General features: G+C 43.9%; 1 protein-coding gene across 2 annotated transcripts in view; it reads left to right on the top strand.

Annotated features, from left to right (window-relative positions):
* Positions 1–23,141: 23,141 nt before the first annotated feature.
* Positions 23,142–26,122, top strand: part of Mrs2 (MRS2 magnesium transporter) — a 32,881-nt gene continuing 29,900 nt past the window's right edge. Inside the window, exons 1-2 of one of the 2 annotated variants that reach the window (XM_006516707.4) lie at positions 23,142–23,423; positions 24,912–24,985. In XM_006516707.4, coding sequence (XP_006516770.2) covers positions 23,261–23,423; positions 24,912–24,985 — 237 coding nt within the window. In that variant the 5' untranslated portion in view covers positions 23,142–23,260. The remainder of the gene's footprint in view (positions 23,424–24,911; positions 24,986–26,122) is intronic. The other variant, NM_001013389.2, reaches the window with a different exon arrangement.

Genomic DNA, 26,122 nt, shown 5'->3' with positions numbered 1-26,122 from the left:
TATACAGAAATCCATCAATGTAATCCAGCATATAAACAAACTCAAAGACAAAAACCACATGATCATCTCGTTAGATGCTGAGAAAGCATTTGACAAAATCCAACACCCATTCATGATAAAAATCTTGGAAAGATCAGGAATTCAAGGCCCATACCTAAACATGATAAAAGCAATCTACAGCAAACCAATAGCCAACATCAAAGTAAATGGTGAGAAGCTGGAAGCAACCCCACTAAAATCAGGGACTAGACAAGGCTGTCCACTCTCTCCCTACCTTTTCAACATAGTACTTGAAGTATTAGCCAGAGCAATTCGACAACAAAAGGAGATCAAGGGGATTCAAATTGGAAAGGAAGAAGTCAAAATATCACTTTTTGCAGATGATATGATAGTATATTATAAGTGACCCTAAAAATTCCACCAGAGAACTCCTAAGCCTGATAAACAGCTTCAGTGAAGTAGCTGGATGTAAAATTAACTCAAACAAGTCAATGGCCTTTCTGTACACAAAGGATAAACAGGCTGAGAAAGAAATTAGGGAAACAACACCCTTCTCAATAGTCACAAATAATATAAAATACCTTGGCGTGACTCTAACTAAGGAAGTGAAAGATCTGTATGATAAAAACTTCAAGACTCTAAAGAAAGAAATTAAAGAAGATCTCAGAAGATGGAAAGATCTCCCATGCTCATGGATTGGCAGGATCAACATTGTAAAAATGGATATCTTGCCAAAAGCAATCTACAGATTCAATGCAATCCCCATCAAAATTCCAACTCAATTCTTCAACGAATTAGAAGGGGCAATCGGCAGATTCATCTGGAATAACAAAAAACCGAGGATAGCAAAAACTCTTCTCAAGGATAAAAGAACCTCTGGTGGAATCACCATGCCGGACCTAAAACTGTACTACAGAGCAATTGTGATCAAAACTGCATGGTACTGGTATAGTGACAGACAAGTAGACCAATGGAACAGAATTGAAGACCCAGAGATGAATCCACACACCTATGGTCACTTGATCTTTGACAAGGGAGCTAAAAACATCCAGTGGAAAAAAGACAGCATTTTCAACAAATGGTGCTGGCACATCTGGCGGTTATCATGTAGAAGAATTCGAATTGATCCATTTCTATCTCCTTGTACTAAGGTCAAATCTAAGTGGATTAAGGAACTCCACATAAAACCAGAGACACTGAAACTTATAGAGGAGAAAGTGGGGAAAAGCCTTGAAGATATGGGCACAGGGGAAAAATTCCTGAACAGAACAGCAATGGTTTGTGCTGTAAGATCGAGAATTGACAAATGGGACCTAATGAAACTCCAAAGTTTCTGCAAGGCAAAAGACACCATCAATAAGACAAAAAGGCCACCAACAGATTGGGAAAGGATCTTTACCTATCCCAAATTGGATAGGGGACTAATATCCAATATATATAAAGAACTCAAGAAGGTGGACTCCAGAAAATCAAATAACCCCATTAAAAAATGGGGCTCAGAGCTGAACAAAGAATTCTCACCTGAGGAATACCGAATGGCAGAGAAGCACCTGAAAAAAATGCTCAACATCCTTAATCATCAGGGAAATGCAAATCAAAACAACACTGAGATTCCACTTCACTCCAGTCAGAATGGCTAAGATCAAAAACTCAGGTGACAGCAGATGCTGGCGAGGATGTGGAGAAAGGGGAACACTCCTCCATTGTTGGTGGGATTGCAAGCTTGTACAACCATTCTGGAAATCAGTCTGGCGGTTCCTCAGAAAATCGGACATAGTACTACCGGAGGATCCCGAAATACCTCTCCTGGGCATATATCCAGAAGATGTCCCAACTGGTAAGAAGAATACATGCTCCACTATGTTCATAGCAGCCTTGTTTATAATAGCCAGAAGCTGGAAAGAACCCAGATGCCCCTCAACAGAGGAATGGATACAGAAAATGTGGTACATTTACACAATGGAATACTACTCAGCTATTTAAAAAAATGAATTTATGAAATTCCTAGGCAAATGGATGGACCTGGAGGGTATCATCCTGAGTGAAGTAACCCAATCACAAAGGAACTCGCACAATATGTACTCACTGATAAGTGGATATTAGCCCAGAAACTTAAGATACCCAAGATATAAGATACAACTTGCCAAACGCATGAAATCCAAGAAGAACGAAGACCAAAGTGTGGATACTTTACCCTTTCTTAGAAATGGGAGCAAAACACCCATGGAAGGAGTTACAGAGACAAAATTTGGAGCTGTGATGAAAGGATGGACCACCTTGTGATTGCCATATGCAGGGATCCATCCCATAATCAGCTTCCAAATGCTGACACCATTGCATACACTAGCAAGATTTTGCTGAAAGGACCCAGATATAGCTCTCTCTTGTGAGACTATGCCGGGGCCTAGCAAACACAGAAGTGGATGATCACAGTCAGCTATTGGATGGGTCACATGGCCCCCAATGGAGGAGCTAGAGAAAGTACCCAAGGAGCTAAAGGGAACTGCAACCCTATAGGTGGAACAACAATATGAACTAACCAGTACCCGAGAGCTCTTGTCTTTAGCTGCATATGTATCAAAAGATGACCTAGTCGGCCATCACTGCATATAGAGGCCCATTGGACTTGCAAACTTTATATGCCCCAGTACAGGGGAACGCCAGGGCCAAAAAGGGGGAGTGGGTGGGTAGGGGATTGGGGGGGTGGGTATGGGGGACCTTTGGGATAGCATTGAAAATGTAAACGAGGAAAATACCTAATTAAAAAAATCTGGCAAGAACAAAGAAAAAATGGTATGTAAAAATATAAACATTCTAATCTAAATATTAAGCAAAAACCAAGATTATACAACATAACTAAATTGCATTTATGCCGTGAAGGTGAAGTTATTTTGACATTAGAAAAAATAATTGAATTGCCTATGTTATAGATTAAAGAAGGAAAATCATATGATTGTTTCAAAAGTTGTAGATCAAATTCAATATTCAGTTAGGACAAGAATCTTAGAGAAGCAGGAGTAAAACTATTACCGAAGGTATACCTCAGTAATACCGGAAAGCAGATGATGGCAGCACCTATCAGCAAGCACCTTGAAAACCGAGAAAGTGGCTGGGCTGCTGAGAAAGGACCCCCAGCTCAGGTAATCAACCAACTCTCTGAGGAAAGGGAACCCCTCAGGGTTCCAGAGTCCCTGGGTTCCACGGCCATCTTGAAGAAACATTCCTGCTTTATCAGAGCTGCCCCTTGGCAACATAAATACTACTCCTTATCTGCTAGAGCTAACGCCCTGGAGTCTGGAGTCACTGGGAATGGGAGACTGGGGCTTCCCAGGGCACTCTTCCCTGTGCTGCTCCATCTGGGCTGGGATTTCCCTGAAGCCTGCTTCCCCACGGAATAGGTTTAGAAACCGTGTGAACCATATGCCCAAAGGCCCCATTAGAGAATGTGGTGACCTGGAGATGTGACTGTGCCTCAAGTGCAGTCCATGGAGGAGCCCCATAGATGAAGTCACAGGAGACAGTCACTCATCACTCATCGGGGAGTCCAAGGCAAGGTGGGGGCTGGCGTAACATCTGGATGAGTGGAGCGAGCCAACAGGGCTGGGTTGAGTATGAAACGTTGTTTCTTGCATTACTGGGAGCTAAGGAACCTCTCAGAGGTACATTAGGATACACCATATTGTTATCCAACTTGGGAGTATAGCCTGTGCCCAAACCAGATGCAGGCATTAGTCCTCAACAAGCTCTGTAAAAGAGCCAAGTGACTAGTGAAAGGTGAAAGGGGATATTTATTCACTGTGGCAACATTGAACAGGACAAACAGACCCAGGGACACCCAGAACCTAGCCCATATTCTGGGTCCCAAGTGAGACTGAAGGTGAAATAGAAGGCCAAGTTGACATGGGGCAATGACGAAGACCTTTCTGATGAGGTAAGCATGGGCTCTACTCAGATGAGAGAGCAGAAATTAGAAATTCTGTCTAGTTAGACAGAAGCCTGGCATTAGAGTCTGGCACACAGAGAAAATAACATTTGCATTGTAAAGATCTGGATGAAAATAATTGAGAGAGACATTTGTGTCCCTTAATCTGACTATCAGACTATTGAAACAGTGAACCCCAACGAAATAGGAATTTCTCCCAGGAATCCTATGCTGAGAGAGGGAAATGGCACCAGCAGTGCCAGGAACCTGTCTCCCTCTCAGGAAGACATTTTATACAGTTCTAATAGCTTGTCAGACCACCGTTCAGGATGAGAGTGAGGCCCAGCGATAGGGCAACAGTGCTCAGCAAATGAATGACTGTGTACATCGGAGGAGATAGACAAGAAGCGAAAAGGAAGTGAGGGAGGAAAAGGGGGAAGAGGAGAGAAGGAAGGAAGGGCTGTGTCTCAGCTGGATCTACTCCAGAAATCCACACAGACTTCAGTGTGTCTCCAAGGCTGTTAGGTAAACAGGACAGAGGTATTTGGGGGTGTTATTGTTTTTGAGATAGCTGGCTTAGGCCTCACTATGCAGACCAGGCTGACCCTAAAACTCACATAGATCTGCCTGTCCTGACTCTGGAATGCTGCGATTAAAGGCTTGTGCCCCACTTTTGTGGAAAGTGAACTTTAATGGAAAACTTGGGCATCTTCTGAAGAAACAGCTCCACATCTGAAGTAAGAGTGGGTAAGAGTTACAGGCTTGGTCATGGGAGAAGGGCACCTCTGTCATAAGCTTCCAGTCTCTGTGACCTCATGGAGATGTGGATGCTATGAGCACAACTTGAGTTAAACATTCAGTACAAATTCTCCAATGCAAAAGACAAAGCTGCTCGGTAGTAGTTGTATAGAATATAACATAGAAAAGGGAGCAGGACCTTGGGAGCCTTCCATTGCAGGGAGCTGAGTCACCTTGGCACTTTGCTCTGATCCCTAAAGACTGACGTGGCACCAGACAGGAGACAGCATCACATCCAAGATAACTATGTCCAGGCGTTGGTACCTAGTTTCATAAGCAGTAGATTGTTCAAAGGCAGCAGAGTCCAGAATAAGGGGCATGCAAAGCTGTGCAAACTCAAGAATAATTAGGGGGCCTTGGGGGATGCTTATGGGATGCATGTATCCTTTACATATGTGAACAAGAGCTCGGTGAAACATGTTTAACTGGGGCTGGAGAGATGGCTCAGTGGTTAAGAGCACTGACTGCTCTTCCAGAGGTCCTGAGTTCAATTCCCAGCAACCACGTGGTGGCTCACAACCATCTGTAATAAGATCTGATGCCCTCTTCTGCTGTGTCTGAAGACAGCTACAGTGTATGTGTGTGTGTGTGTGTGTGTGTGTGTGTATAATCTTATAAATATATATTAAATATATATTAAATCTTTTTTTAAAAAAGAAATATGTTTGACCTATTTTACCTAAAGCCTAAAAGTGTGGGAGCTTGACACACAAGAGTGAGACAGGAGGGGTCTCTAGGACTTGCTAACTAACCAGTCTAGCCTCTACAATAAGCTCCAGGCTAGGGAAAAAAACCTGTCTCAAAAAAACAAGACACCCAATGTTACCTTCTAGCTTCCTTAGGCACACACGTGCATGTAGACACATACATACATACATACACACATACATACACGTATGTATGCATACATACAAATATACATACCCAAACATATACACAGCAAAAAATTAAAAGATATATAAAATGAATGGCTTGTAGTAATAACTAAAGAGACACATTAGAAATGATCTTAACTATCACTGAGGTTTTAAAGAAGCAAAACTCAACCTAGATTCAAGAAGCATTATCACTCCTGCCTTACCATACCCTTCTTCACTAAGAGCCTCTGGGAGATCCCATTCTGCAGCATCTACTTAATGAGGGCCTTTGACTGACAGGTCACTTGTAAACTACAGAACTCCTTGGAGGGAGTCACCAGTGCCCCCAGGCCTTCTGGAGGCATTTAACTAGCACCTGGAGAATTCTCCTATCTCTAGACAATTATTCCACAGTAAGCACGAAAAGATTGCCCAAAGTTTCACCCATGGTCAAATTCGCCAGTCAGTAAATGCATCCCATGAGCTATGCTTCAAGAAAGATGGAATTACAGGAAGGAGAAAGGTAGGGGAAACTGCTCCCCCACTACACCAGACAGCATGTCAATCATCTACTCTAGATGCAGAGGCCTTATATGAGCATTTCTCAGACTCTCAACTCTAAAGCTGACCTGTCCTGTATCCACTGGTAACAACCATGCACACATACTCATATTGTCAAATCACTAATGAATATCAGCTTCCATTGCATGGCATACCCTCTCTTAAAAATGATTTTAAACTGCTTTCCTGAAAATGCCATTATACTTCCAACAAGGTGGCTTGTGTTGTTTTAGGTGCTACACACGATTCTTCTTCCCTCACTTTGATCTGGGCTGCATTCCCTTACTAACTGGGTCATGAGAATGTTTCTCAGCAACCTTTACTAAGCCTTATCTTCTTCAATAAAATAGGCAGGAAGAATCTACCCATTTTAGATAAAAAGAAGTAACAAATGTGTTGTGTATGGAGGAGCATCTGACACACAGCGTGTGCCAAACTAATAACTTTGGTTGGTTGGTTGGTTGGTTGGTTGGTTGGTTGGTTGGTTAAATTTACTTTTTAGAGACAGGGTCTCAAGTAGCCCAGACAGGGCTCACACTTGTTACATAGCTGAAATTTTACCTCCTCATCCTCCTGCCTACATCTCCCAAGTGCTGGGATATCAGCAAGTCCCACCATGCCCAACAACATCTTTCTTTTCAAGATAAATCTTGCTTCTTCATTGTCCAGGTGAGTGTGGCAAATTGTAAGGATGGCATATAAGAAGTTGGCCAGCCCAAATAGAGTACGAGAAAGGAGCGTAAACTAATCCTGCCTTAGAGTTTGTCTGAAGCCAGTTACCTCCCAGCCTAAGACTACGGCTCGCGCTTAGCTCCATGCCATGCCTCGTTTCCCTCAGCCCTGTGTGTACCCCTCCTCACACCTGCAGTGCTTCTCCCCAACCAATGAAGCAGCATCCTCTAAGCTAGCAGAGGGCAAAGAGGGCTCAAACTCCTCACCCCAACCTCACAGCTACCCACAGTCCCCTCCTCAGTGACTAACCTGTGCAAAGAAGGGAAACCTGGCTCCTTGCCTCTGAGGCAGCTTCATTTTGAAGCCTAATTTTGACGTCAGGAATCAAGACTATGCTGGGCTGGGAAGGCTTGTCTGGGGTCCAACCCTTACTGGGCTATTCACCATCTACAGATGTTGGGAACAAAATAAAAAAGGGGGGGCTGGGCGGCGCCATCTTCAGCTCCAGATAGCCGGCCACCTTCCTGGTGAGAGCACGGGGGTCTGCCAGGCCTGAGAGGTTTGTGGCACAGGCGCCGGCGGGAGCCTTCTTGGCTCCGGGACTCCTCGGAGGGCAGGCTGCACGGGTGACCGTGTGGAATACAGAGTGCCAGCCGTTTCTGGGACGGGCGAGAGTCGCAGAGCTTCTGGGCGGCGCCATCTTCAGCTCCAGACAGCCGGCCACCTTCCTGGTGAGAGCACGGGGGTCTGCCCGGCCTGAGAGGTTTGTGGCACAGGCGCCGGCGGGAGCCTTCTTGGCTCCGGGACTCCTCGGAGGGCAGGCTGCACGGGTGACCGTGTGGAATACAGAGTGCCAGCCGTTTCTGGGACGGGCGAGAGTCGCAGAGCTTCTGGGCGGCGCCATCTTCAGCTCCAGACAACCAGCCACCTTCCCGGCAAGAGCCACAGAGCTTCTGAGGCAGCGCCATCCTCAGCTCCAGACGGCCGGCCTCCTTCCGGAGAAGAGCCACAGAGCTTCTCAGGCGGCGACATCTTCGACTCCAGACAACTGGCCACCTTCCTGGCCAAAGCAACACAGCTTCTGGGAAAGATCCTGTTTTGGGCCTTCACCTTCAGCCAGGAGGAGGTCCAAACACCAGATAACTGTACACCTTCCCTGAAAGAGGAGAGCTTGCCTACAGAGACTGCTCTGACCACTGAAACTCAGAGAAGAGAGCTTGTCTCCCACGCCTGCTGATAGAGGGTAACAAAATCAACAGAGGAACAATCTCTTAACAAAGACAACTATAACAACTAACTCCAGAGATTGCCAGATGGCGAAAGGTAAACGTAAGAATCCTACTAACAGAAGCCAGGACCACTCACCATCATCAGAACCCAGAACGCCCACTTCGCCCAATCCAGGACACCCTAACACACCTGAAAAGGTAGACCTGGATTTAAAAGCATATCTCATGATGATGGTAGAGGACATAAAGAAGGAATTCAATAACTCACTTAAAGAAATACAGGAGAACACTGCTAAAGAGTTACAAGTCCTTAAAGAAAAACAGGAAAACACAACCAAACAGGTAGAAGTCCTTATAGAAAAACAGGAAAACACATCCAAACAGGTGATGGAAATGAACAAAACCATACTAGACCTAAAAAGGGAAGTAGACACAATAAAGAAAACCCAAAGTGAGGCGACGCTGGAGATAGAAACCCTAGGAAAGAAATCTGGAACCATAGGTGCCAGCATCAGCAACAGAATACAAGAGATGGAAGAGAGAATCTCAGGTGCAGAAGACTCCATAGAGAACATCGGCACAACAATCAAAGAAAATGGAAAATGCAAAAAGATCCTAACTCAAAACATCCAGGAAATCCAGGACACAATGAGAAGACCAAACCTACGGATAATAGGAGTGGATGAGAATGAAGATTTTCAACTCAAAGGACCAGCAAACATCTTCAACAAAATTATTGAAGAAAACTTCCCAAATCTAAAGAAAGAGATGCCCATGAACATACAAGAAGCCTACAGAACTCCAAATAGACTGGACCAGAAAAGAAATTCCTCCCGACACATAATAATCAGAACACCAAATGCACTAAATAAAGATAGAATACTAAAAGCAGTAAGGGAAAAAGGTCAAGTAACATATAAAGGCAAGCCTATCAGAATTACACCAGATTTTTCACCAGAGACTATGAAAGCCAGAAGAGCCTGGACAGATGTTATACAGACACTAAGAGAACACAAATTCCAGCCCAGGCTACTATACCCAGCCAAACTCTCAATTTCCATAGATGGAGAAACCAAAGTATTCCACGACAAAACTAAATTCACCCATTATCTCTCCACGAATCCAGCCCTTCAAAGGATAATAACAGAAAAAAACCAATACAAGGACGGGAACCACGCCCTAGAAAAAACAAGAAGATAATCCCTCAACAAACCTAAAAGAAGACAGCCACAAGAACAGAATGCCAACTTTAACAACAAAAATAACAGGAAGCAACAATTACCTTTCCTTAATATCTCTTAATATCAATGGACTCAATTCCCCAATAAAAAGACATAGACTAACAGACTGGCTACACAAACAGGACCCAACATTCTGCTGCTTACAGGAAACCCATCTCAGGGAAAAAGACAGACACTACCTCAGAGTGAAAGGCTGGAAAACAATTTTCCAAGCAAATGGTCTGAAGAAACAGGCTGGAGTAGCCATTCTAATATCGGATAAAATCGACTTCCAACCCAAAGTTATCAAAAAAGACAAGGAGGGACACTTCATACTCATCAAAGGTAAAATCCTCCAAGAGGAACTCTCAATTCTGAATATCTACGCTCCAAATGCAAGGGCAGCCACATTCATTAAAGACACTTTAGTAAAGCTCAAAGCACACATTGCACCTCACACAATAATAGTGGGAGACCTCAACACACCACTTTCATCAATGGACAGATCATGGAAACAGAAACTAAACAGGGACACAGTGAAACTAACAGAAGTTATGAAACAAATGGACCTGACAGATATCTACAGAATATTTAATCCTAAAACAAAAGGATATACCTTCTTCTCAGCACCTCACGGGACCTTCTCCAAAATTGACCATATAATTGGTCACAAAATAGGCCTCAACAGATACAAAAATATTGAAATTGTCCCATGTATCCTATCAGACCACCATGGCCTAAGACTGATCTTCAATAACAACATTAAGAATGGAAAGCCAACATTCTCGTGGAACCTGAACAACACTCTTCTCAATGATACCTTGGTCAAGGAAGGAATAAAGAAAGAAATTAAAGACTTTTTAGAGTTTAATGAAAATGAAGCCACAACGTACCCAAACCTTTGGGACACAATGAAAGCATTTCTAAGAGGGAAACTCATAGCTCTGAGTACCTCCAAGAAGAAACGGGAGAGAGCACATACTAGCAGCTTGACAACACATCTAAAAGCTCTAGAAAAAAAGGAAGCAAATTCACCCAAGAGGAGTAGACGGCAGGAAATAATCAAACTCAGGGGTGAAATTAACCAAGTGGAAACAAGAAGAACTATTCAAAGAATTAACCAAACGAGGAGTTGGTTCTTTGAGAAAATCAACAAGATAGATAAGCCCTTAGCTAGACTCACTAGAGGGCAAAGGGACAAAATCCTAATTAACAAAATCAGAAATGAAAAGGGAGACATAACAACAGATCCTGAAGAAATCCAAAACACCATCAGATCCTTCTACAAAAGCTTATACTCAACAAAACTGGAAAACCTGGACGAAATGGACAAATTTCTGGACAGATACCAGGTACCAAAGTTGAATCAGGATCAAGTTGACCATCTAAACAGTCCCATATCCCCTAAAGAAATAGAAGCAGTTATTAATAGTCTCCCAGCCAAAAAAAGCCCAGGACCAGATGGGTTTAGTGCAGAGTTCTATCAGACCTTCAAAGAAGATCTAATTCCAGTTCTGCACAAACTATTTCACAAGATAGAAGTAGAAGGTACTCTACCCAACTCATTTTATGAAGCCACTATTACTCTGATACCTAAACCACAGAAAGATCCAACAAAGATAGAGAACTTCAGACCAATTTCTCTTATGAATATCGATGCAAAAATCCTTAATAAAATTCTCGCTAACCGAATCCAAGAACACATTAAAGAAATCATCCATCCTGACCAAGTAGGTTTTATTCCAGGGATGCAGGGATGGTTTAATATACGAAAATCCATCAATGTAATCCATTATATAAACAAACTCAAAGACAAAAACCACATGATCATCTCGTTAGATGCAGAAAAAGCATTTGACAAGATCCAACACCCATTCATGATAAAAGTTTTGGAAAGATCAGGAATTCAAGGCCCATACCTAAACATAATAAAAGCAATCTACAGCAAACCAGTAGCCAACATCAAAGTAAATGGAGAGAAGCTGGAAGCAATCCCACTAAAATCAGGGACTAGACAAGGTTGCCCACTTTCTCCCTACCTTTTCAACATAGTACTTGAAGTATTAGCCAGAGCAATTCGACAACAAAAGGAGATCAAGGGGATACAAATTGGAAAAGAGGAAGTCAAAATATCACTTTTTGCAGATGATATGATAGTATATATAAGTGACCCTAAAAATTCCACCAGAGAACTCCTAAACCTGATAAACAGCTTCAGTGAAGTAGCTGGATGTAAAATTAACTCAAACAAGTCAATGGCCTTTCTCTACACAAAGAATAAACAGGCTGAGAAAGAAATTAGGGAAACAACACCCTTCTCAATAGTCACAAATAATATAAAATATCTCGGCGTGACTCTAACTAAGGAAGTAAAAGATCTGTATGATAAAAACTTCAAGTCTCTGAAGAAAGAAATTAAAGAAGATCTCAGAAGATGGAAAGATCTCCCATGCTCATGGATTGGCAGGATCAACATTGTAAAAATGGCTATCTTGCCAAAAGCAATCTACAGATTCAATGCAATCCCCATCAAAATTCCAACTCAATTCTTCAACGAATTAAAAGGAGCAATTTGCAAATTCATCTGGAATAACAAAAAACCTAGGATAGCAAAAACTCTTCTCAAGGATAAAAGAACCTCTGGTGGAATCACCATGCCTGACCTAAAGCTTTACTACAGGGCAATTGTGATAAAAACTGCATGGTACTGGTATAGAGACAGACAAGTAGACCCATGGAATAGAATTGAAGACCCAGAAATGAACCCACACACCTATGGTCACTTGATCTTCGACAAGGGAGCTAAAACCATCCAGTGGAAGAAAGACAGCATTTTCAACAATTGGTGCTGGCACAACTGGTTGTTATCATGTAGAAGAATGTGAATCGATCCATACTTATCTCCTTGTACTAAGGTCAAATCTAAGTGGATCAAGGAACTTCACATAAAACCAGAGACACTGAAACTTATAGAGGAGAAAGTGGGGAAAAGCCTTGAAGATATGGGTACAGGGGAAAAATTCCTGAACAGAACAGCAATGGCTTGCTCTGTAAGATCGAGAATTGACAAATGGGACCTAATGAAACTCCAAAGTTTCTGCAAGGCAAAAGACACCGTCAATAAGACAAAAAGACCACCAACAGATTGGGAAAGGATCTTTACCTATCCTAAATCAGATAGGGGACTAATATCCAACATATATAAAGAACTCAAGAAGGTGGACTTCAGAAAATCAAATAACCCCATTAAAAAATGGGGCTCAGAACTGAACAAAGAATTCTCACCTGAGGAATACCGAATGGCAGAGAAGCACCTGAAAAAATGCTCAACATCCTTAATCATCAGGGAAATGCAAATCAAAACAACACTGAGATTCCACCTCACACCAGTCAGAATGGCTAAGATCAAAAATTCAGGTGACAGCAGATGCTGGCGTGGATGTGGAGAAAGAGGAACACTCCTCCATTGTTGGTGGGATTGCAGGCTTGTACAACCACTATGGAAATCAGTCTGGCAGTTCCTCAGAAAACTGGATATAGTACTACCGGAGGATCCAGCAATACCTCTCCTGGGCATATATCCAGAAGATGCCCCAACTGGTAAGAAGGACACATGCTCCACTATGTTCATAGCAGCCTTATTTATAATAGCCAGAAGCTGGAAGGAACCCAGATGCCCCTCAACAGAGGAATGGATACAGAAAATGTGGTACATCTACACAATGGAGTACTACTCAGCTATTAAAAAGAATGAATTTATGAAATTCCTAGCCAAATGGATGGACCTGGAGGGCATCATCCTGAGTGAGGTAGCACATTCACAAAGGAACTCACACAATATGTACTCACTGATAAGTGGATATTAGCCCAAAACCTAAGATACCCAAGATATAAGATACAATTTCCTAAACACATGAAACTCAAGAAAAATGAAGACTGAAGTGTGAACACTATGCCCCTCCTTAGAAGTGGGAACAAAACACCCTTGGAAGGAGTTACAGAGACAAAGTTTGGAGCTGAGATAAAGGATGGACCATGTAGACACTAGCATATCCGGGGATCCATCCCATAATCAGCTTCCAAATGCTGACACCATTGCATACACTAGCAAGATTATGCTGAAAGGACCCTGATATAGCTGTCTCTTGTCAGAGTATGCCTGGGCCTAGCAAACATAGAAGTGGATGCTCACAGTCGGCTATTGGATGGATCACATGGCCCCCAATGAAGGAGCTAGAGAAAGTACCAAAGAAGCTAAAGGGATCTGCAACCCTATAGGTGGAACAACATTATGAACTAACCAGTACCCCGGAGCTCTTGACTCTAGCTGCATATGCATCAAAAGATGGCCTAGTTGGCCATCACTGGAAAGAGAGGCCCATTGGACACGCAAACTTTATATGCCCCAGTACAGGGGAACGCCAGGGCCATAAAAGGGGAGTGGGTGGGTAGGGGAGAGGGGGTGGGTGGCTATGGGGGACTTTTGGTATAGCATTGCAAATGTAAATGAGCGAAATACCTAATAAAAAATGGAAAAAAAAAAAAGACTGTTCTAGTCTTGATGGGGTGGACACATTTTGAGAGCATCAAAGACTAAACACTGAGTTGATAATATGAAAAAAAAAGGGGGGGGGCAGGACCCTGGGGAAGAAAGGAAGGAAAAAGATGCCCACAACCCACCAGAGTTTCCCTATTCTCTGGTCAGGCAGGTGTGGAAAGGCTGCTATCTACCCTATTCACTCATCCCTCGGTGGGTATTCCTCTATCCCACTCTTCAGGGAGTGGTCAAGGGGCAGCCCTGCCTGGGGACCCCCACCCCCCAGGAGCTACTTCGCTAAAGCCACCAGGGCTGTGGGAGAGAGGGAAGAGGGAAGAAGTTCCCAACACTGACCAGAGTGCGCAGCAGAACTTGAAGGAGCAGAGCAGAGACTCTATGGTTTTAGAGCTTTATTATAGAAATGCAGGGGAAAGAGAGAAGGTAGAAAGGAGGAAAAGAGAGGGAGAGAGAGAGAGAGAGAGAGAGAGAGAGAGAGAGAGAGGGAGGGAGGGAGGGAGGGAGAGAGAGAGAGAGAAGAGGAAAGAAGAAAAAGAGAAAGGGAAGAGGAGAGAGAAAAGAGAGGTGAGAGGGCAAAGGAATAAGAGAGCGAGGTGCGGGCTGAGCACCCCTTTTTATGGTCTTCACTGTTGCTAGGTAACTGGGGAGGAGTTTATACTGAAGGTCAGAAGCTTGGGCCATTGCTTACATGACTACTGACCATGCTTTTCTTGTGGGGGCTGTGGGAGGTGGTACCTTAGGCAGGGGCCGGAGTTCCAGGAGCATGAGGGAACGCCTACAGTGTCATGAAGGTGAATTATGTCCATCGGGGTTCAGACCTCAGCTCGACTGGAGACCAGCCTGCAATTCCGCAGGTACAGATGTCATAAACAGTGTCTAAAAATATACAAAGCAGAAGCCCATTAAGCAGTCGTGCTTCTGCCTGCTCAAGGACTCACGGTAGGCTGAGACAGGCTTGCTGCCTGTCACCCACCGGGTTTCACCAAAGGAAAAAATAGTGCAGGCGGAGATTCACGATTTGTTGCTATTGTTGATACATTGTGCAAATCCTTTCATTTCCACCATTCCAAGGTATCTTTTCTATTCTCAGAGTGACTACAATGTTACACAACCTTGGGTGGGGTGGGGAGTCTGTGTCTACCGGTTCATTCTTTGTCAGCTTAACACCTTGAGTTATCTGGGAACAACAACCTCAAGTGAGAAAATGCCTCCATCAGATTGGCCTGTAGGCAAGTTCGTGAGACATTTTCTTGATTAGTGACTGATGTGGGAGGGCCCGCCCACTGTGGGCAGTGCCGTCACTGAGCAACTCATTCTGAAAAGTGTAAGAAAGGTAGCAGGTTTGTACCACAGTAAAAGCCAAGATTTTAAGCTCTACTAAAAACAAAACAAACAAACAAAAAGACTTCCTCTATTTGTTCATTAAAAATCTAATAGTGATATATTATTTTAAAATAACATACAGCTAATATAGAGTTATTTAAAATTTATATTGAGAAAAACATGTATCTTCAGTATTGCTGTAGACAAACATCTACTGTTCAATTGACTGTTGTTTTATATCAAACAATTTTTATAATACTTATTTTTATTGTTACAATATTTTATGAATTTTAAAGAATATGATTAAAAAAACAAAAGGTATTGTAGGGTTTTTTTTTAGGGGTGGGGGCTCTCCGGGAAGAGTTGGGGTACAAAAGGGAAAGAAGTATGTGGTGTACGTCTATTTACTCAAAATATGTTTTTAAATGTTAACAAATTCAGATAAATTGAAATTGTGTATCTTTTCTCATCATAATGCAATAAAACTTAAATCAAAAGAAGAAAGAAAGGAAGAAAGAAAGAAAGAAAGAAAGAGAGAGAGAGAGAGAGAGAGAGAGAGAGAGAGGGAGGGAGGGAGGGAGGGAGGAATGGAAGGAAGGAAGGAAGGAAGGAAGGAAGGAAGGAAGGAAGGAAGGAAGGAAGGTAGCAGTATGTTAGCCTGTAAAACAAGCCAGTAAGCATCTCGTCTTTGTGACTCCTACATCAGTTCCTACCCTGGCTTCCCTGGGTGATGGACAACAAGCTCTCAGGGGAAATAAACTCTTTCCAGCCCAAGCAGCTTTTGATTGCGATGTTTATTGCACCAATAGAAAGCAAACCAGGCTGTGGGTGGGAGGGCGTGTCTTTTTAACTTTGAGATCGTCACTACTGTTGAGTGCCAGCCAAAACTGGATGCGGTGGCAACACACCTGCGATCTCAGTACGAAAGGGGTAGAGGCAGGAGAATCGGGAGTTCACAGCCATCTTCTTCTACATAGCAAATTCAAGGCTAACCTGAACTATGTGAGACCCTGCCTCAAAACAAACAAACAAACAAACAAACAAAGCCAAAGAAGAAGCATCAGAGTCTGGAGAGATGGCTCAGTGGATGAAAACACTTGCTGCTCTCTATAGCGAACAGTTTCCAGCACCCATGTGACAGATCAACGCTATCTGTAATTCCAGTCCCAGGAGGATCTAATGCCCTCTTCTGGCCTCTGCAGACACAACATATATATGACAAACATACAAAGCAGCAAAACACACACATAAAAATAATTTTTTAAATAAACAACCAACATCAAGTACAGTTAGATGATTATGTCTGACTCCATTGTCAGAAGGCTGTGGGTACGGAGGCTCAGGCCTGCAATCTCTGCACTCAACAGGCAATAGCGGAAGACCATGGGTTTAAGGCTAACCAGGACTGCAGACATTCTTCTCAATAACTAAACCAAAACCATGGGGTCTTATTTCCTTTTTTAGATATCTGTTAGTGTTTCATTCATGGCTTTCGAAGACTTTTCCCAGTTCAGTAACGCTTGTAAAATGGTACTGTCACTGCACATAGAAGATATTCTGTTTTGTTTGCTTTAGGGTCAAATGACTTAGGTCATGGTGAATTTTAATAAAGAGAAGGCTGATTCTAAAACCTACCTCTTGCCGGGAACAGTAGGGAGAGAAGTTAACCATTACAAGATAACAATTCTGCAGCAAGTGATACCACTGATACAGAAGTTACTGGTTAACTGAGCCCAGCTTCTAGCATTAATGGGAAGGATGGCCTTAATAAGCTATGTTGTCCTGTACCATTCAGAGCCTGGGGATTCTCAGTCAGCAGACCAGCACACAGAGGTATTACAAAGACCAGGTATCTACTTGCATGTGTCAATCCCTAACTTAATGGTAAACTACAGCAGATCTATGATTATAAAATATGGCGCTGTTCAACCCATCAGCTTTAAACCCCACTAGATACTTCACTGACTTTTCAAAGGAAACAGTAGCGCCCATTGGACTAGCTTTGGAGGTCACATGTTCAATCTGGGATACTTCCTGAGGGTGCTCTTGCACAAAACCATTGGTTTATTCCTCACTGCCACAGAAAGAAAAAAAATCATGGCATACAGTGTCTCTGTTAGTAAACGTAAAGATTTTTAAGAAGGTTTGAGTTGATTTTGAAAGAGAAAAAGGACAAGTTAAGTTAATGTCAGGAATGGACTCAAGGCAGAAAGAGGAGGAGGAAGAAACAAATCACACACATTTTTAGCACAACCAAACTTAGGGTGTGGCATGTACCGGAAGCCTTACCCATTAACTTGTCAACTGTAACTTGTTAACTGCCTTGGCAAAGCAATGGTTATGATGTGGTTATATTACATATGCAAACTAGAGTTTGGTCCCTTGTCCAAACTCTCACCACATCATCCAGATATGAGCATGCTCAGTAAGGCATATGGGATTTTCCTATGTGTGAGTGTGTGTGATGCTGGGAATTGAACCAGGACCTTATGCAGGCTAGGTAGGCTCTTTACCACTAAGCTGCAGCCACAGCCCTGCTACCACATATACAAGCTCTAAGTGACTTAAGACGCCATTAGCTGGCACTTAACAAGTGTACACATCTATGGGATACAGTGGTATATTCAGTTTGTTTACGAGAGATGCAAAGTCCATCAGATCCGAGTAATCGGCATATGCATTGTCTCAACACCGACCATGTCTTCATATGGGACTGAAACCCCAGTTTGCTTTTGAAATAAACAGTTGCAGCCAATCATAGTTTGCCTGAGGCGTTCAACGTTGTTAGAATTGTCCCTCCAAATGAAATGCGCTCTGGTACTCATGGATGAATTTAACTTTAAGGTGAATTCTTGAAGGATGCCCCTCAGTTGGTAGAACGCTTATGGAGTATGCATCAAGCTCCGAGTTTCCTCCATCTGCAGCTCTGAATAAACCGGGTGTGACACCACACGCCTATAAATAACCCCAGCCTTCAGAACTGGAGACAGAACCATCAGAAGTTCAAGGTTATCTTTGGCTACACAGACATTTTTAGACGAGTTTGAGCTGCATGAGACCCCATCTTTCCTTCTTTCTGTTTTTTTAAGGTAAAAACAAAACAAAAAAAAATCAAAATCAAAACCTGATTTTTAAAGATTGCTCACGAAAGCCTACAAGGTAAAGACACTTGACACACAAGCCTCACGACCTGAATTTGATCCCTGGAACCCAGCTTTAAAAAAAAAAAAAGTGACCATGCACATGTGTAATCGAAGCACTCCTACAGTAAGATGAGAGGTGAGGCAGGAGAGTTGTTTCAAAGCCAAAGCCAAAGCCAGCTACACTAGGGTATGCAACAAGGCAGAGACAAACAAGGAAGAGCCTGCCAGAACAGGGCAGAGAGAAAACCAACTCCCCAAAGTTGTCTTCTTACCTCCACCTGCACACATGCACAAAGCACACAAATAAGACAACAATAAAAATTATTAAAAAAAAAAAAAAACAAGTTGAACACAAGGAACAGTGCACCCCCTTGTGGCCAAACTCTTCAAACATGGGGGCCTGATCTTGAAACTTCAGAGCCCTAAAGAACCAGGTTGCTGTAAAACTTGAATTTAAAAAGAAAAAAGACTCAAAAGGCTGGACCTTCACGTTTCAGAAAATAGACACAAACAGGGCTGGTAAGATGGCTCAGCGGGTAAGAACACTGACTGCTCTTCTGAAGGTCCTGAGTTCAAATTTCAGCAACCACGTGGTGGGTCACAGCCATCCATAATGAGATCTGATGCCCTCTTCTGGTGTGTCTGAAGTCAGCTACAGTGTACCTATTTATTATAATCAATAAATCTTTGGGCAGGAGCAAGCAGGGACTGAGCGAGAAGAGTTGATCGGAGCAAGTGGGGCTGAGCGGGGCCGACTGGAGAGAACAGAGTCCTAAATTCAATTCCCAACAACCACATAAAGGCTCACAACCATCTATACAGCTACAGTGTACTCATATACATAAATAAATATATCTTTAAAAACAGACAAATAATATATACAAGTCAAAATGATTTTCAGGGGCCTAGAGAGATGATGGCTCAGTGGTTAAGAGCATTTACAGATCTATGTTAGTGGCTCACTACCATCAATAACTCTGGATCAAGGAGATTCAATGCCCTTTTCTGATATTATTGTATTTATATAGTTATATATACATATTACATATTATAAATATAAGTAAATACAAAAATGCATTTCTACATTTAAAAGGGTAAATTTTAATAGTGGTAGGGTCTAGCACTATTAGTTTTGCAAACTTTATTTATTCATTTATTTATATTGTTAAACATATTAATTGCATGCCCATGTTTATAGATACATTATTCGCAATAGCCAGAAAAATGAGCCAGGCTTGATGCCTATCAATGGATGAGTAGATAAAGAAGATGTGGTGAAGATACACAGTGGAATTTTATACTGCAGGGGGAAAAAGTAAAACTGTGACCTCTACAGCAGAACAGAAACCAGAAACTGGAGACCACTGTGCTAAGTGAAATAAGCCAAACTTAAAACAACAAATACTCACATGTCTTCTCTCATACATGGAACCTAGATTTAAAAGTGTATGTGTGTTTGTGTACTATAAATTACACATTTATGTTCGTATTAGTTCATGAAGTGATAAAGGGACTCACGAGAGGAGAGGGATATATCAAGGGAGATGGGAAATGGGGCAGTGGAGTAGGTGTGACAGGGAAGCAAAAGAGGGGTGGACTGAGTGTAGACAAAGTCAGCTTGGGGGAGGAGCCAAAACGGCGGGAGGGAAAGGAGCAGAGGAGAGTATAGAGACACACAGTAATGAAGAGCATTGATGCTTAGCCTAAAATGTTAATTTTTAAAATGAAAAACACAGAACTTAACAAACGAATATGATCCACTGCAATATTTCTACACGTGCATGCAATGTGAGTTTTGAAATTTTGATTCCCCCCCCCCACTTAGGGCTTTTTTCGTTTTATTGACCATGGATTCTTTTCTCATATCATACATCCTGGTTATAGTTATCTCTCCTGCCCCTCCCACTTCCTCCTCCTCCATGCTGTGACAAGAACAAGGCAGCCCTCACCAGAAACCAAACTGACAGAACCACCTTGCCTTGGACTTCCAGCCTCAAAAGTTTGGGGCTTAATAAACCTTTTTTTAATACATAAAGTTCTTAGGGTGGTGGAACCCCAGAGATAAGCAAGCTGAAAGAGCCAATAGCTCCTACTACTGCAGAAACCAACGAAAGGGAAACAGCTGCCCCAACAGGTCCCAAGAAGCCAGGTGTTGTCCACCTCTGAAAAGAGGGAAGCACCAGATGGGAGAAAGGCCAACCCTCTCAGAGGAGCCTTCAGTTCCAATGACGGCTGCCCTGAATGATGAAAGCTGAGAGGGCTTCCTGGTGGAAGACCTTCAAAACACTTTTATTTGTTCCTTAGAGCCTGAGTAGAAATGTCCTGTGGGGTGCATCATCGAACAAGAAAAGGACTGACAGCTGATAAAATAGTCTCTGTTTTCCAAGAGCTGGTCTTATTTACAGAGTTAAAAATATTCACAGGTCAGAGTAAAAGGAGGCCCAGAGGGGAGGGGAACGTTTCTCTAGGTATAAAAACCCTAGCAAGCCCCATGGAGGCAGGGACAGTGGGCATGGGAGCTACTGGACAGACTGAGGCCATGGGACAGGGCTGACTGTGGCCAGGGAAGTTAAGGGCAAAACGCTTCTCCAGCCAGCAGGGTTGGGCCTGGCTCTTGGCCTGCAGGCTCCATCATGGCTTTGATCCTGGCAGGTGCTCCAGGAATTGCATAGTGTTGCAGAAAGTGTGGCTGTCCCCAAGCCCTGGCCCATAGCCACCAGGCACCCGCTTCCTGCAATGCATGGCTCACATGTCAGGGTTATCAGGACGCTGATCATTAGGGCTGGGAGCTGGGATTGGGAACAAACCAAGAGGAGAAGCAGCAGATCTGAGCCCCCACAAAGGGTTGCCCTAGGAAAGCCTCAATGTGGCATAGAAAATGTTAACTTTATTTGGTCTGGAAGCTTTGCCCTCTGCCATAGTCAGTAGCTCATGACTCCTTTCTAAATAAAATTGTCCAGAACACTGGTGTTGACTCCAAATGTCCCAAACCAAAAGATCTCTTACATCTTTAATAAGCTTTTGCCAGGCAACCCAAAGAACTTAGAAGGAGAGGGATCTCCGAGCTTCGCAGCTTAGAGGAGGTGCAGGATAGGATGTGAGGCCCTAACCCTGGAAGCGGATCCTACCGGTCAACCCCACCTTGAGGCTTAAGCAGCGTAAAGTTCAATCCCACCTTGAGGTGTAGAGGGGACTAGTTAGGATACAAGGCAAGATGGATCCCCTCTGCAGGAGACCGATTGATTTTGTTTTTCGGATAAGGCTAGCCTGGACCTTACTATGTAGCCGAGGCTAGCCTTGACTCTAGTTGCTCAGCTTCCATTTCCCATGGGCTTAGGTTATAGCACATACCACTACACCCAGCTTGACGTTGGTTTGATTTTTTTTTTCAGATAGAATACTATAGTCATGGGTGGGTTTTTTTGTTTTTGTTTTTGTTTGTTTGTTTGTTGGTTTGTTTGTTGGTTGGTTGGTTTGGTTGGTTTTTCGTTTTGTCTTGTTGCAGTTAACCTGATGTGCTGTTTGTCCATTTTCTCCCTTAATTTGCAGTGGCTTTACCTTTTCTTTTAACAACTTCATGGTGGAGAAAAGTCCTAGATTTGGTGCTAATTCTAGGGCTGGATACAATGACCTAATATGTGCTTTACTGCTCAGACAGTTTTGAGTCCTGAGTAACAACGTGCCACATTGGCCTGACATGTCCAAGGTGTTCTGTTCAATGTCCTAACCCTGCTTTTAAAAACCTAAATAAAGCCGGGCATGGTTGGCGCACGCCTTTAATCCCAGCACTCGAGAGGCAGGGGCAGGCGGATTTCTGAGTTCAAGGCCAGCCTGGTCTACAGAGTGAGTTCCAGGACAGCCAGGGCTACACAGAGAAACCGTGTCTCGAAAAACAAAACAAAATAAAACAAAAAACCAATAAACATAAATTGGACTATTAACAAGACCATGTGTCTGAACAGCTGCCAGCACTTGCCCAATGTTTTTCAAAGGTCATGTCATGGTGCGGGGTAGGGGGCGGCGGCAATGAAGTGTTTTTTAAATAATTATTTTTCTTGAATGACTATTTCCTGGCACATGTTTTTCAAAGATTTAGCACATCAAAGTTCTAATGAAGTGAAACCTCTATCATGTCCTTTCTGTACATTCAAGGCTCGTCCTACTAGCAATGCTTAAAGTACTTCTAGCTCTCGGTGTCCAAGCCAAACATCCATGGTCTCTTCTGGAACTTTCCTTTTGTCCACAGCTTCCCACTGTTCTACTCAATCCTTAGTGCCCGGCAAGATAAATAGTCCAACATCCCCATAGCTCCATGTTCATATATCAGTGAAGAAAGTTCTGAAACTCAAGTCTGTCTTTAGTATTGTGATGTAAACAACAAGTCTATTGACAAATATTTATTTTCTCTGGGGGCGGGCTGAGGGGTGTGATTAACTAGACTGATATCAAGTAGTGCAGACTGGCCTTACACTCTAGTTAAGAATGACCTTGAACTCTGGAGGGATTGCAGCTATGCGCCAGCACACTGCTCGCTTGGGCTTTTCCTTGTTCTACAGCAAAAGCTTAACGCACTGTCCCTTCAAAGTGAGTTTTAAACACAGTAGCCTTAAATAAAACTTATTTGATTTACTAATAGTGGTAACTTCCTCATCTCCCAACTGTATATTTGTGCATACATAGATACATAGGGGACCTTTCCAGAAAGTAGAATCAATCCGCAGCTCCTCGAAACAATGGACACTTTCGGAGCTGAGCTGCTTTGGTCAGTCTACCTTCACACTTGCACGTCCTGGCTCTGTTACGGACGCAGACCGGGTCGGCAGTCACCAGACACCACGCCGGAGCATGCGTGGACGGCAGCGCGCAGGCGCGGGACGGCTCGCGCAGGCGCGGTGCGCGGTTGTCGCGGTGAGCCGGTTGACCCGAGTTCCGGCATGTCGGACCGGCGTCCTGGGGCGGCTTCCCGGTTGCCCGCGCGCCATGGAATGCCTGCGCTGCCTGCCCGGGCTGCTGCCCCGCGCCGCGCAGCCCCGGAGGGCCCTGTGGACGGCGGTCGCGCGCCTGAGCCTCGCTGCCTGCGGCGGCCGCGCGACCCCTTTGCGCTCCCGGAGCCCGAAAGCGTCGAGCACAGCCCGCGCTGCAGGTACGCGCGTCCCGCGGGGCCCCGGCGGCCTCTGTCCCGCCTGCCCTTGGCCCCGCCATCCTCACCGCCGCTCGGCCTTGCCGGGCTCACCCGGCCCTCAGTGCTCCGGCCAGCACTGCGAGGACTTGATTGCGGTTTCTTGCTTATTGGGACAGGGTCTCCTTGTGTTGCCCAGGCTGGCCGCCAATTGACAGCAGTCCGGTCTCATCCTTCTGAATGAAGCCGTTAGAAGCGTTAACCGCCTCATTGGCTACTTTCGTTTGTTTTGTTATTGTTTTAAAATTAGCATTTAAACGGCCTTCTCTGAGTTTGTATGTGGAGGTCAGATGACAGCTTGCTCGAATCAGTTGTCTTAACGCAGGGCTTGGCGGCATGCATTTTGCTGGCCATCTGCTCAGCCCAAAGTAAAGGGTTTATGACAGCACTTTTATACATACTTTTTCCTGAAACCCCCTCATCCTACTGGCCCTTTTACTTCCTTATGCTCCCTTCTATTTTCGTGTCCCAGAATTCTGTTAGGTGGGAGTTTTGTTTGTTTCGAGTCGTGGTCTCACAGTAATCCAAGCTGGCTTGAAACTCTGCTGTGGAGCCCAGACCAAAGTCGATGTTGGGCAGCAGGAAGCTACAATTAGCAAGGTTGGGGTGTTATTAATTCTGTTTATTATGTTACTTTCTTCTGGGCACATTGATACAGTTACATAGTTGCCTTGGAATAAAGTAGGGAATTCCTAGAACTGAGTTTGAATGTGAAGCCAGTGATGAGCATTAATTAACCCTTGGCGAAGTCTACTCTGCAAGTAGCCAGCCAAGGGAGCAAAAAACGCTGGGGGAAGACAGAGGAGTCTTTCTTTGCTGATGCTTTGGTGAAACCTGAGGACAGCGTTTTCCACAAATGTGACTGCACAGAAACAGTCCTGACAAGAGTGGTTTGGGCTACTACTCTTTTTTGAATTGTACTTAAATTTTTCCCATAATGAGCTGCTGTCAGTCAACACCCCCTTCCCCACACCCAGGTCTTTTGCCACAAGCTTTTTTCCTCCCTTGATAATACTTGGGAACCAAGTGGTCTGTAAGACCCAGGAACTTAACTTGTGACTCTTGTCCCTAGAGCTTACATGGTAGAAGGAGAGAATAGACTTCTGACTTCCACAGTACTCAAACACACCCAATAAACAAATGTAAGTGTTATTTTATTACTTTTGTACAGTGCTTTGGACAAAGCCCAGGGCCTTGTGCATTTTAGACAGGCACTGGTTGCCCCAGCCCCAACTGACCTTTCTAATCACAGAGCAAGGACAGACAGACCTCAGTTAACAAGTTGTATGAGTTTAGTACATGGAAGTGGTGGGTAAGAAGATGGATAGAATGATTAGCTGGAAGCCTAACCAAACAAGTGTCTTCTTAAGGCTCCATGGACTATTAGAGCTACAGTTTCCCCTCCAAGAAAATGGGTTAGCACGGGCCATTCATTCTCTCCTTTGTTCTCAGGTGATGTGCTCCGGTTTAGAACCTCGGATGCCTCTCAAGCCACTTTAGCCAGCGTGGCCCAGGTGTTTGCTGTGGTGAGTACGCAGCGTCCAATCACTTGCCAGTTCACAGGGTTGGAGTCAGAGGAGGTATTTGCCTCTGTGCTGTGTTTGGCCAGTGACCCAAGCTCCTGAGAGATTGGTCTAGAGGAAGTCTTGAAGCTTTGCTGATGACTGGGGTTCTGGCTATACGGAACAGGCTCTTCCAATGACAGCTCAGACGTTTTCCCCTTGTCGATAAAATTAAGGTGTTTTTGTAGTACGTGTTAAAGGCTTCCACCAGAAGCATGTTTCTTTTCTTTTCTTTTTTTTCAGGGGGCTGGGGAGAAGGGGTTGGAGGCTGGGGAGAAGGGGTTGGAGGGAGAACAAGTCTAATGTAACTTAGCTCACTTCAGACTTGCTATGTGGTCTAGGGTGATCTTGAACTTGTCCGCCTGGCTCTGCCCTCTCAAGTTGTAGTGTAGCAGGTGTGTGCCACTATCCCATGATTTAATGCGCCACCACACCTACTTTATGCAGCCTGGTTATTGATCCTGGGGCCTTTTGTGTGCCAGACAAGCACTCTGCCAACTGAGCCACAGCCCCAAAGCCTCCTTAGTGAACACTTCATATTTTATCTGAGTCTGTTTAGAATCCCCTGGAAGAGGTGTGCATGCCCGGGAAGGGTGGCTATGATCTCTAAAACTGTGAACTGATTCTCAGGGACCTGGGTGAATTAATGCACACCTCCTGTGCTCTGCATGTGCATTTATGAAATTAGGCCCTTGGTGACAAAGTGTTAGCCATAAATAACCTAAGTAAAATTGTAAATTGTTTTTGCAGCTCGTTTTGTAAGCTTTTATGGTTTCCAAAAGTTTTAAACCTGAGCCAGACTTCTTAAGTTTAAACTCAGTGTGCTCTCTTTCCGTAGGGGGACGTAAGACAAGTTATTGTGACGACTTGTGCCTTGGTTTTTTTCATTAATAACTAGGAATTATTGCCTTAGGTAATTATGAGGATTAGAGTACCAAACTGAAATAGCATCACTGTATGTTACTATGCTCGTTTGTGAACATGACTTAGGGGCTGAGGAGATGGCTAAGCACCTGCTGCTCTTCCAGGAGACATGACTTTCACTCTCGGCACCCACACCTGCTGGCTCACAGCCACATTAGCGCAGCTCCAGGGGTCTGA

Source organism: Mus musculus, chromosome 13 (genome assembly GCF_000001635.26).
Source record: "Mus musculus strain C57BL/6J chromosome 13, GRCm38.p6 C57BL/6J".
In the NCBI taxonomy this organism is placed as follows: domain Eukaryota; kingdom Metazoa; phylum Chordata; class Mammalia; order Rodentia; family Muridae; genus Mus; species Mus musculus.
The sequence above is the reverse complement of the archived record's forward strand: the minus strand, read 5'-3'. Positions and strand labels throughout refer to the sequence as shown.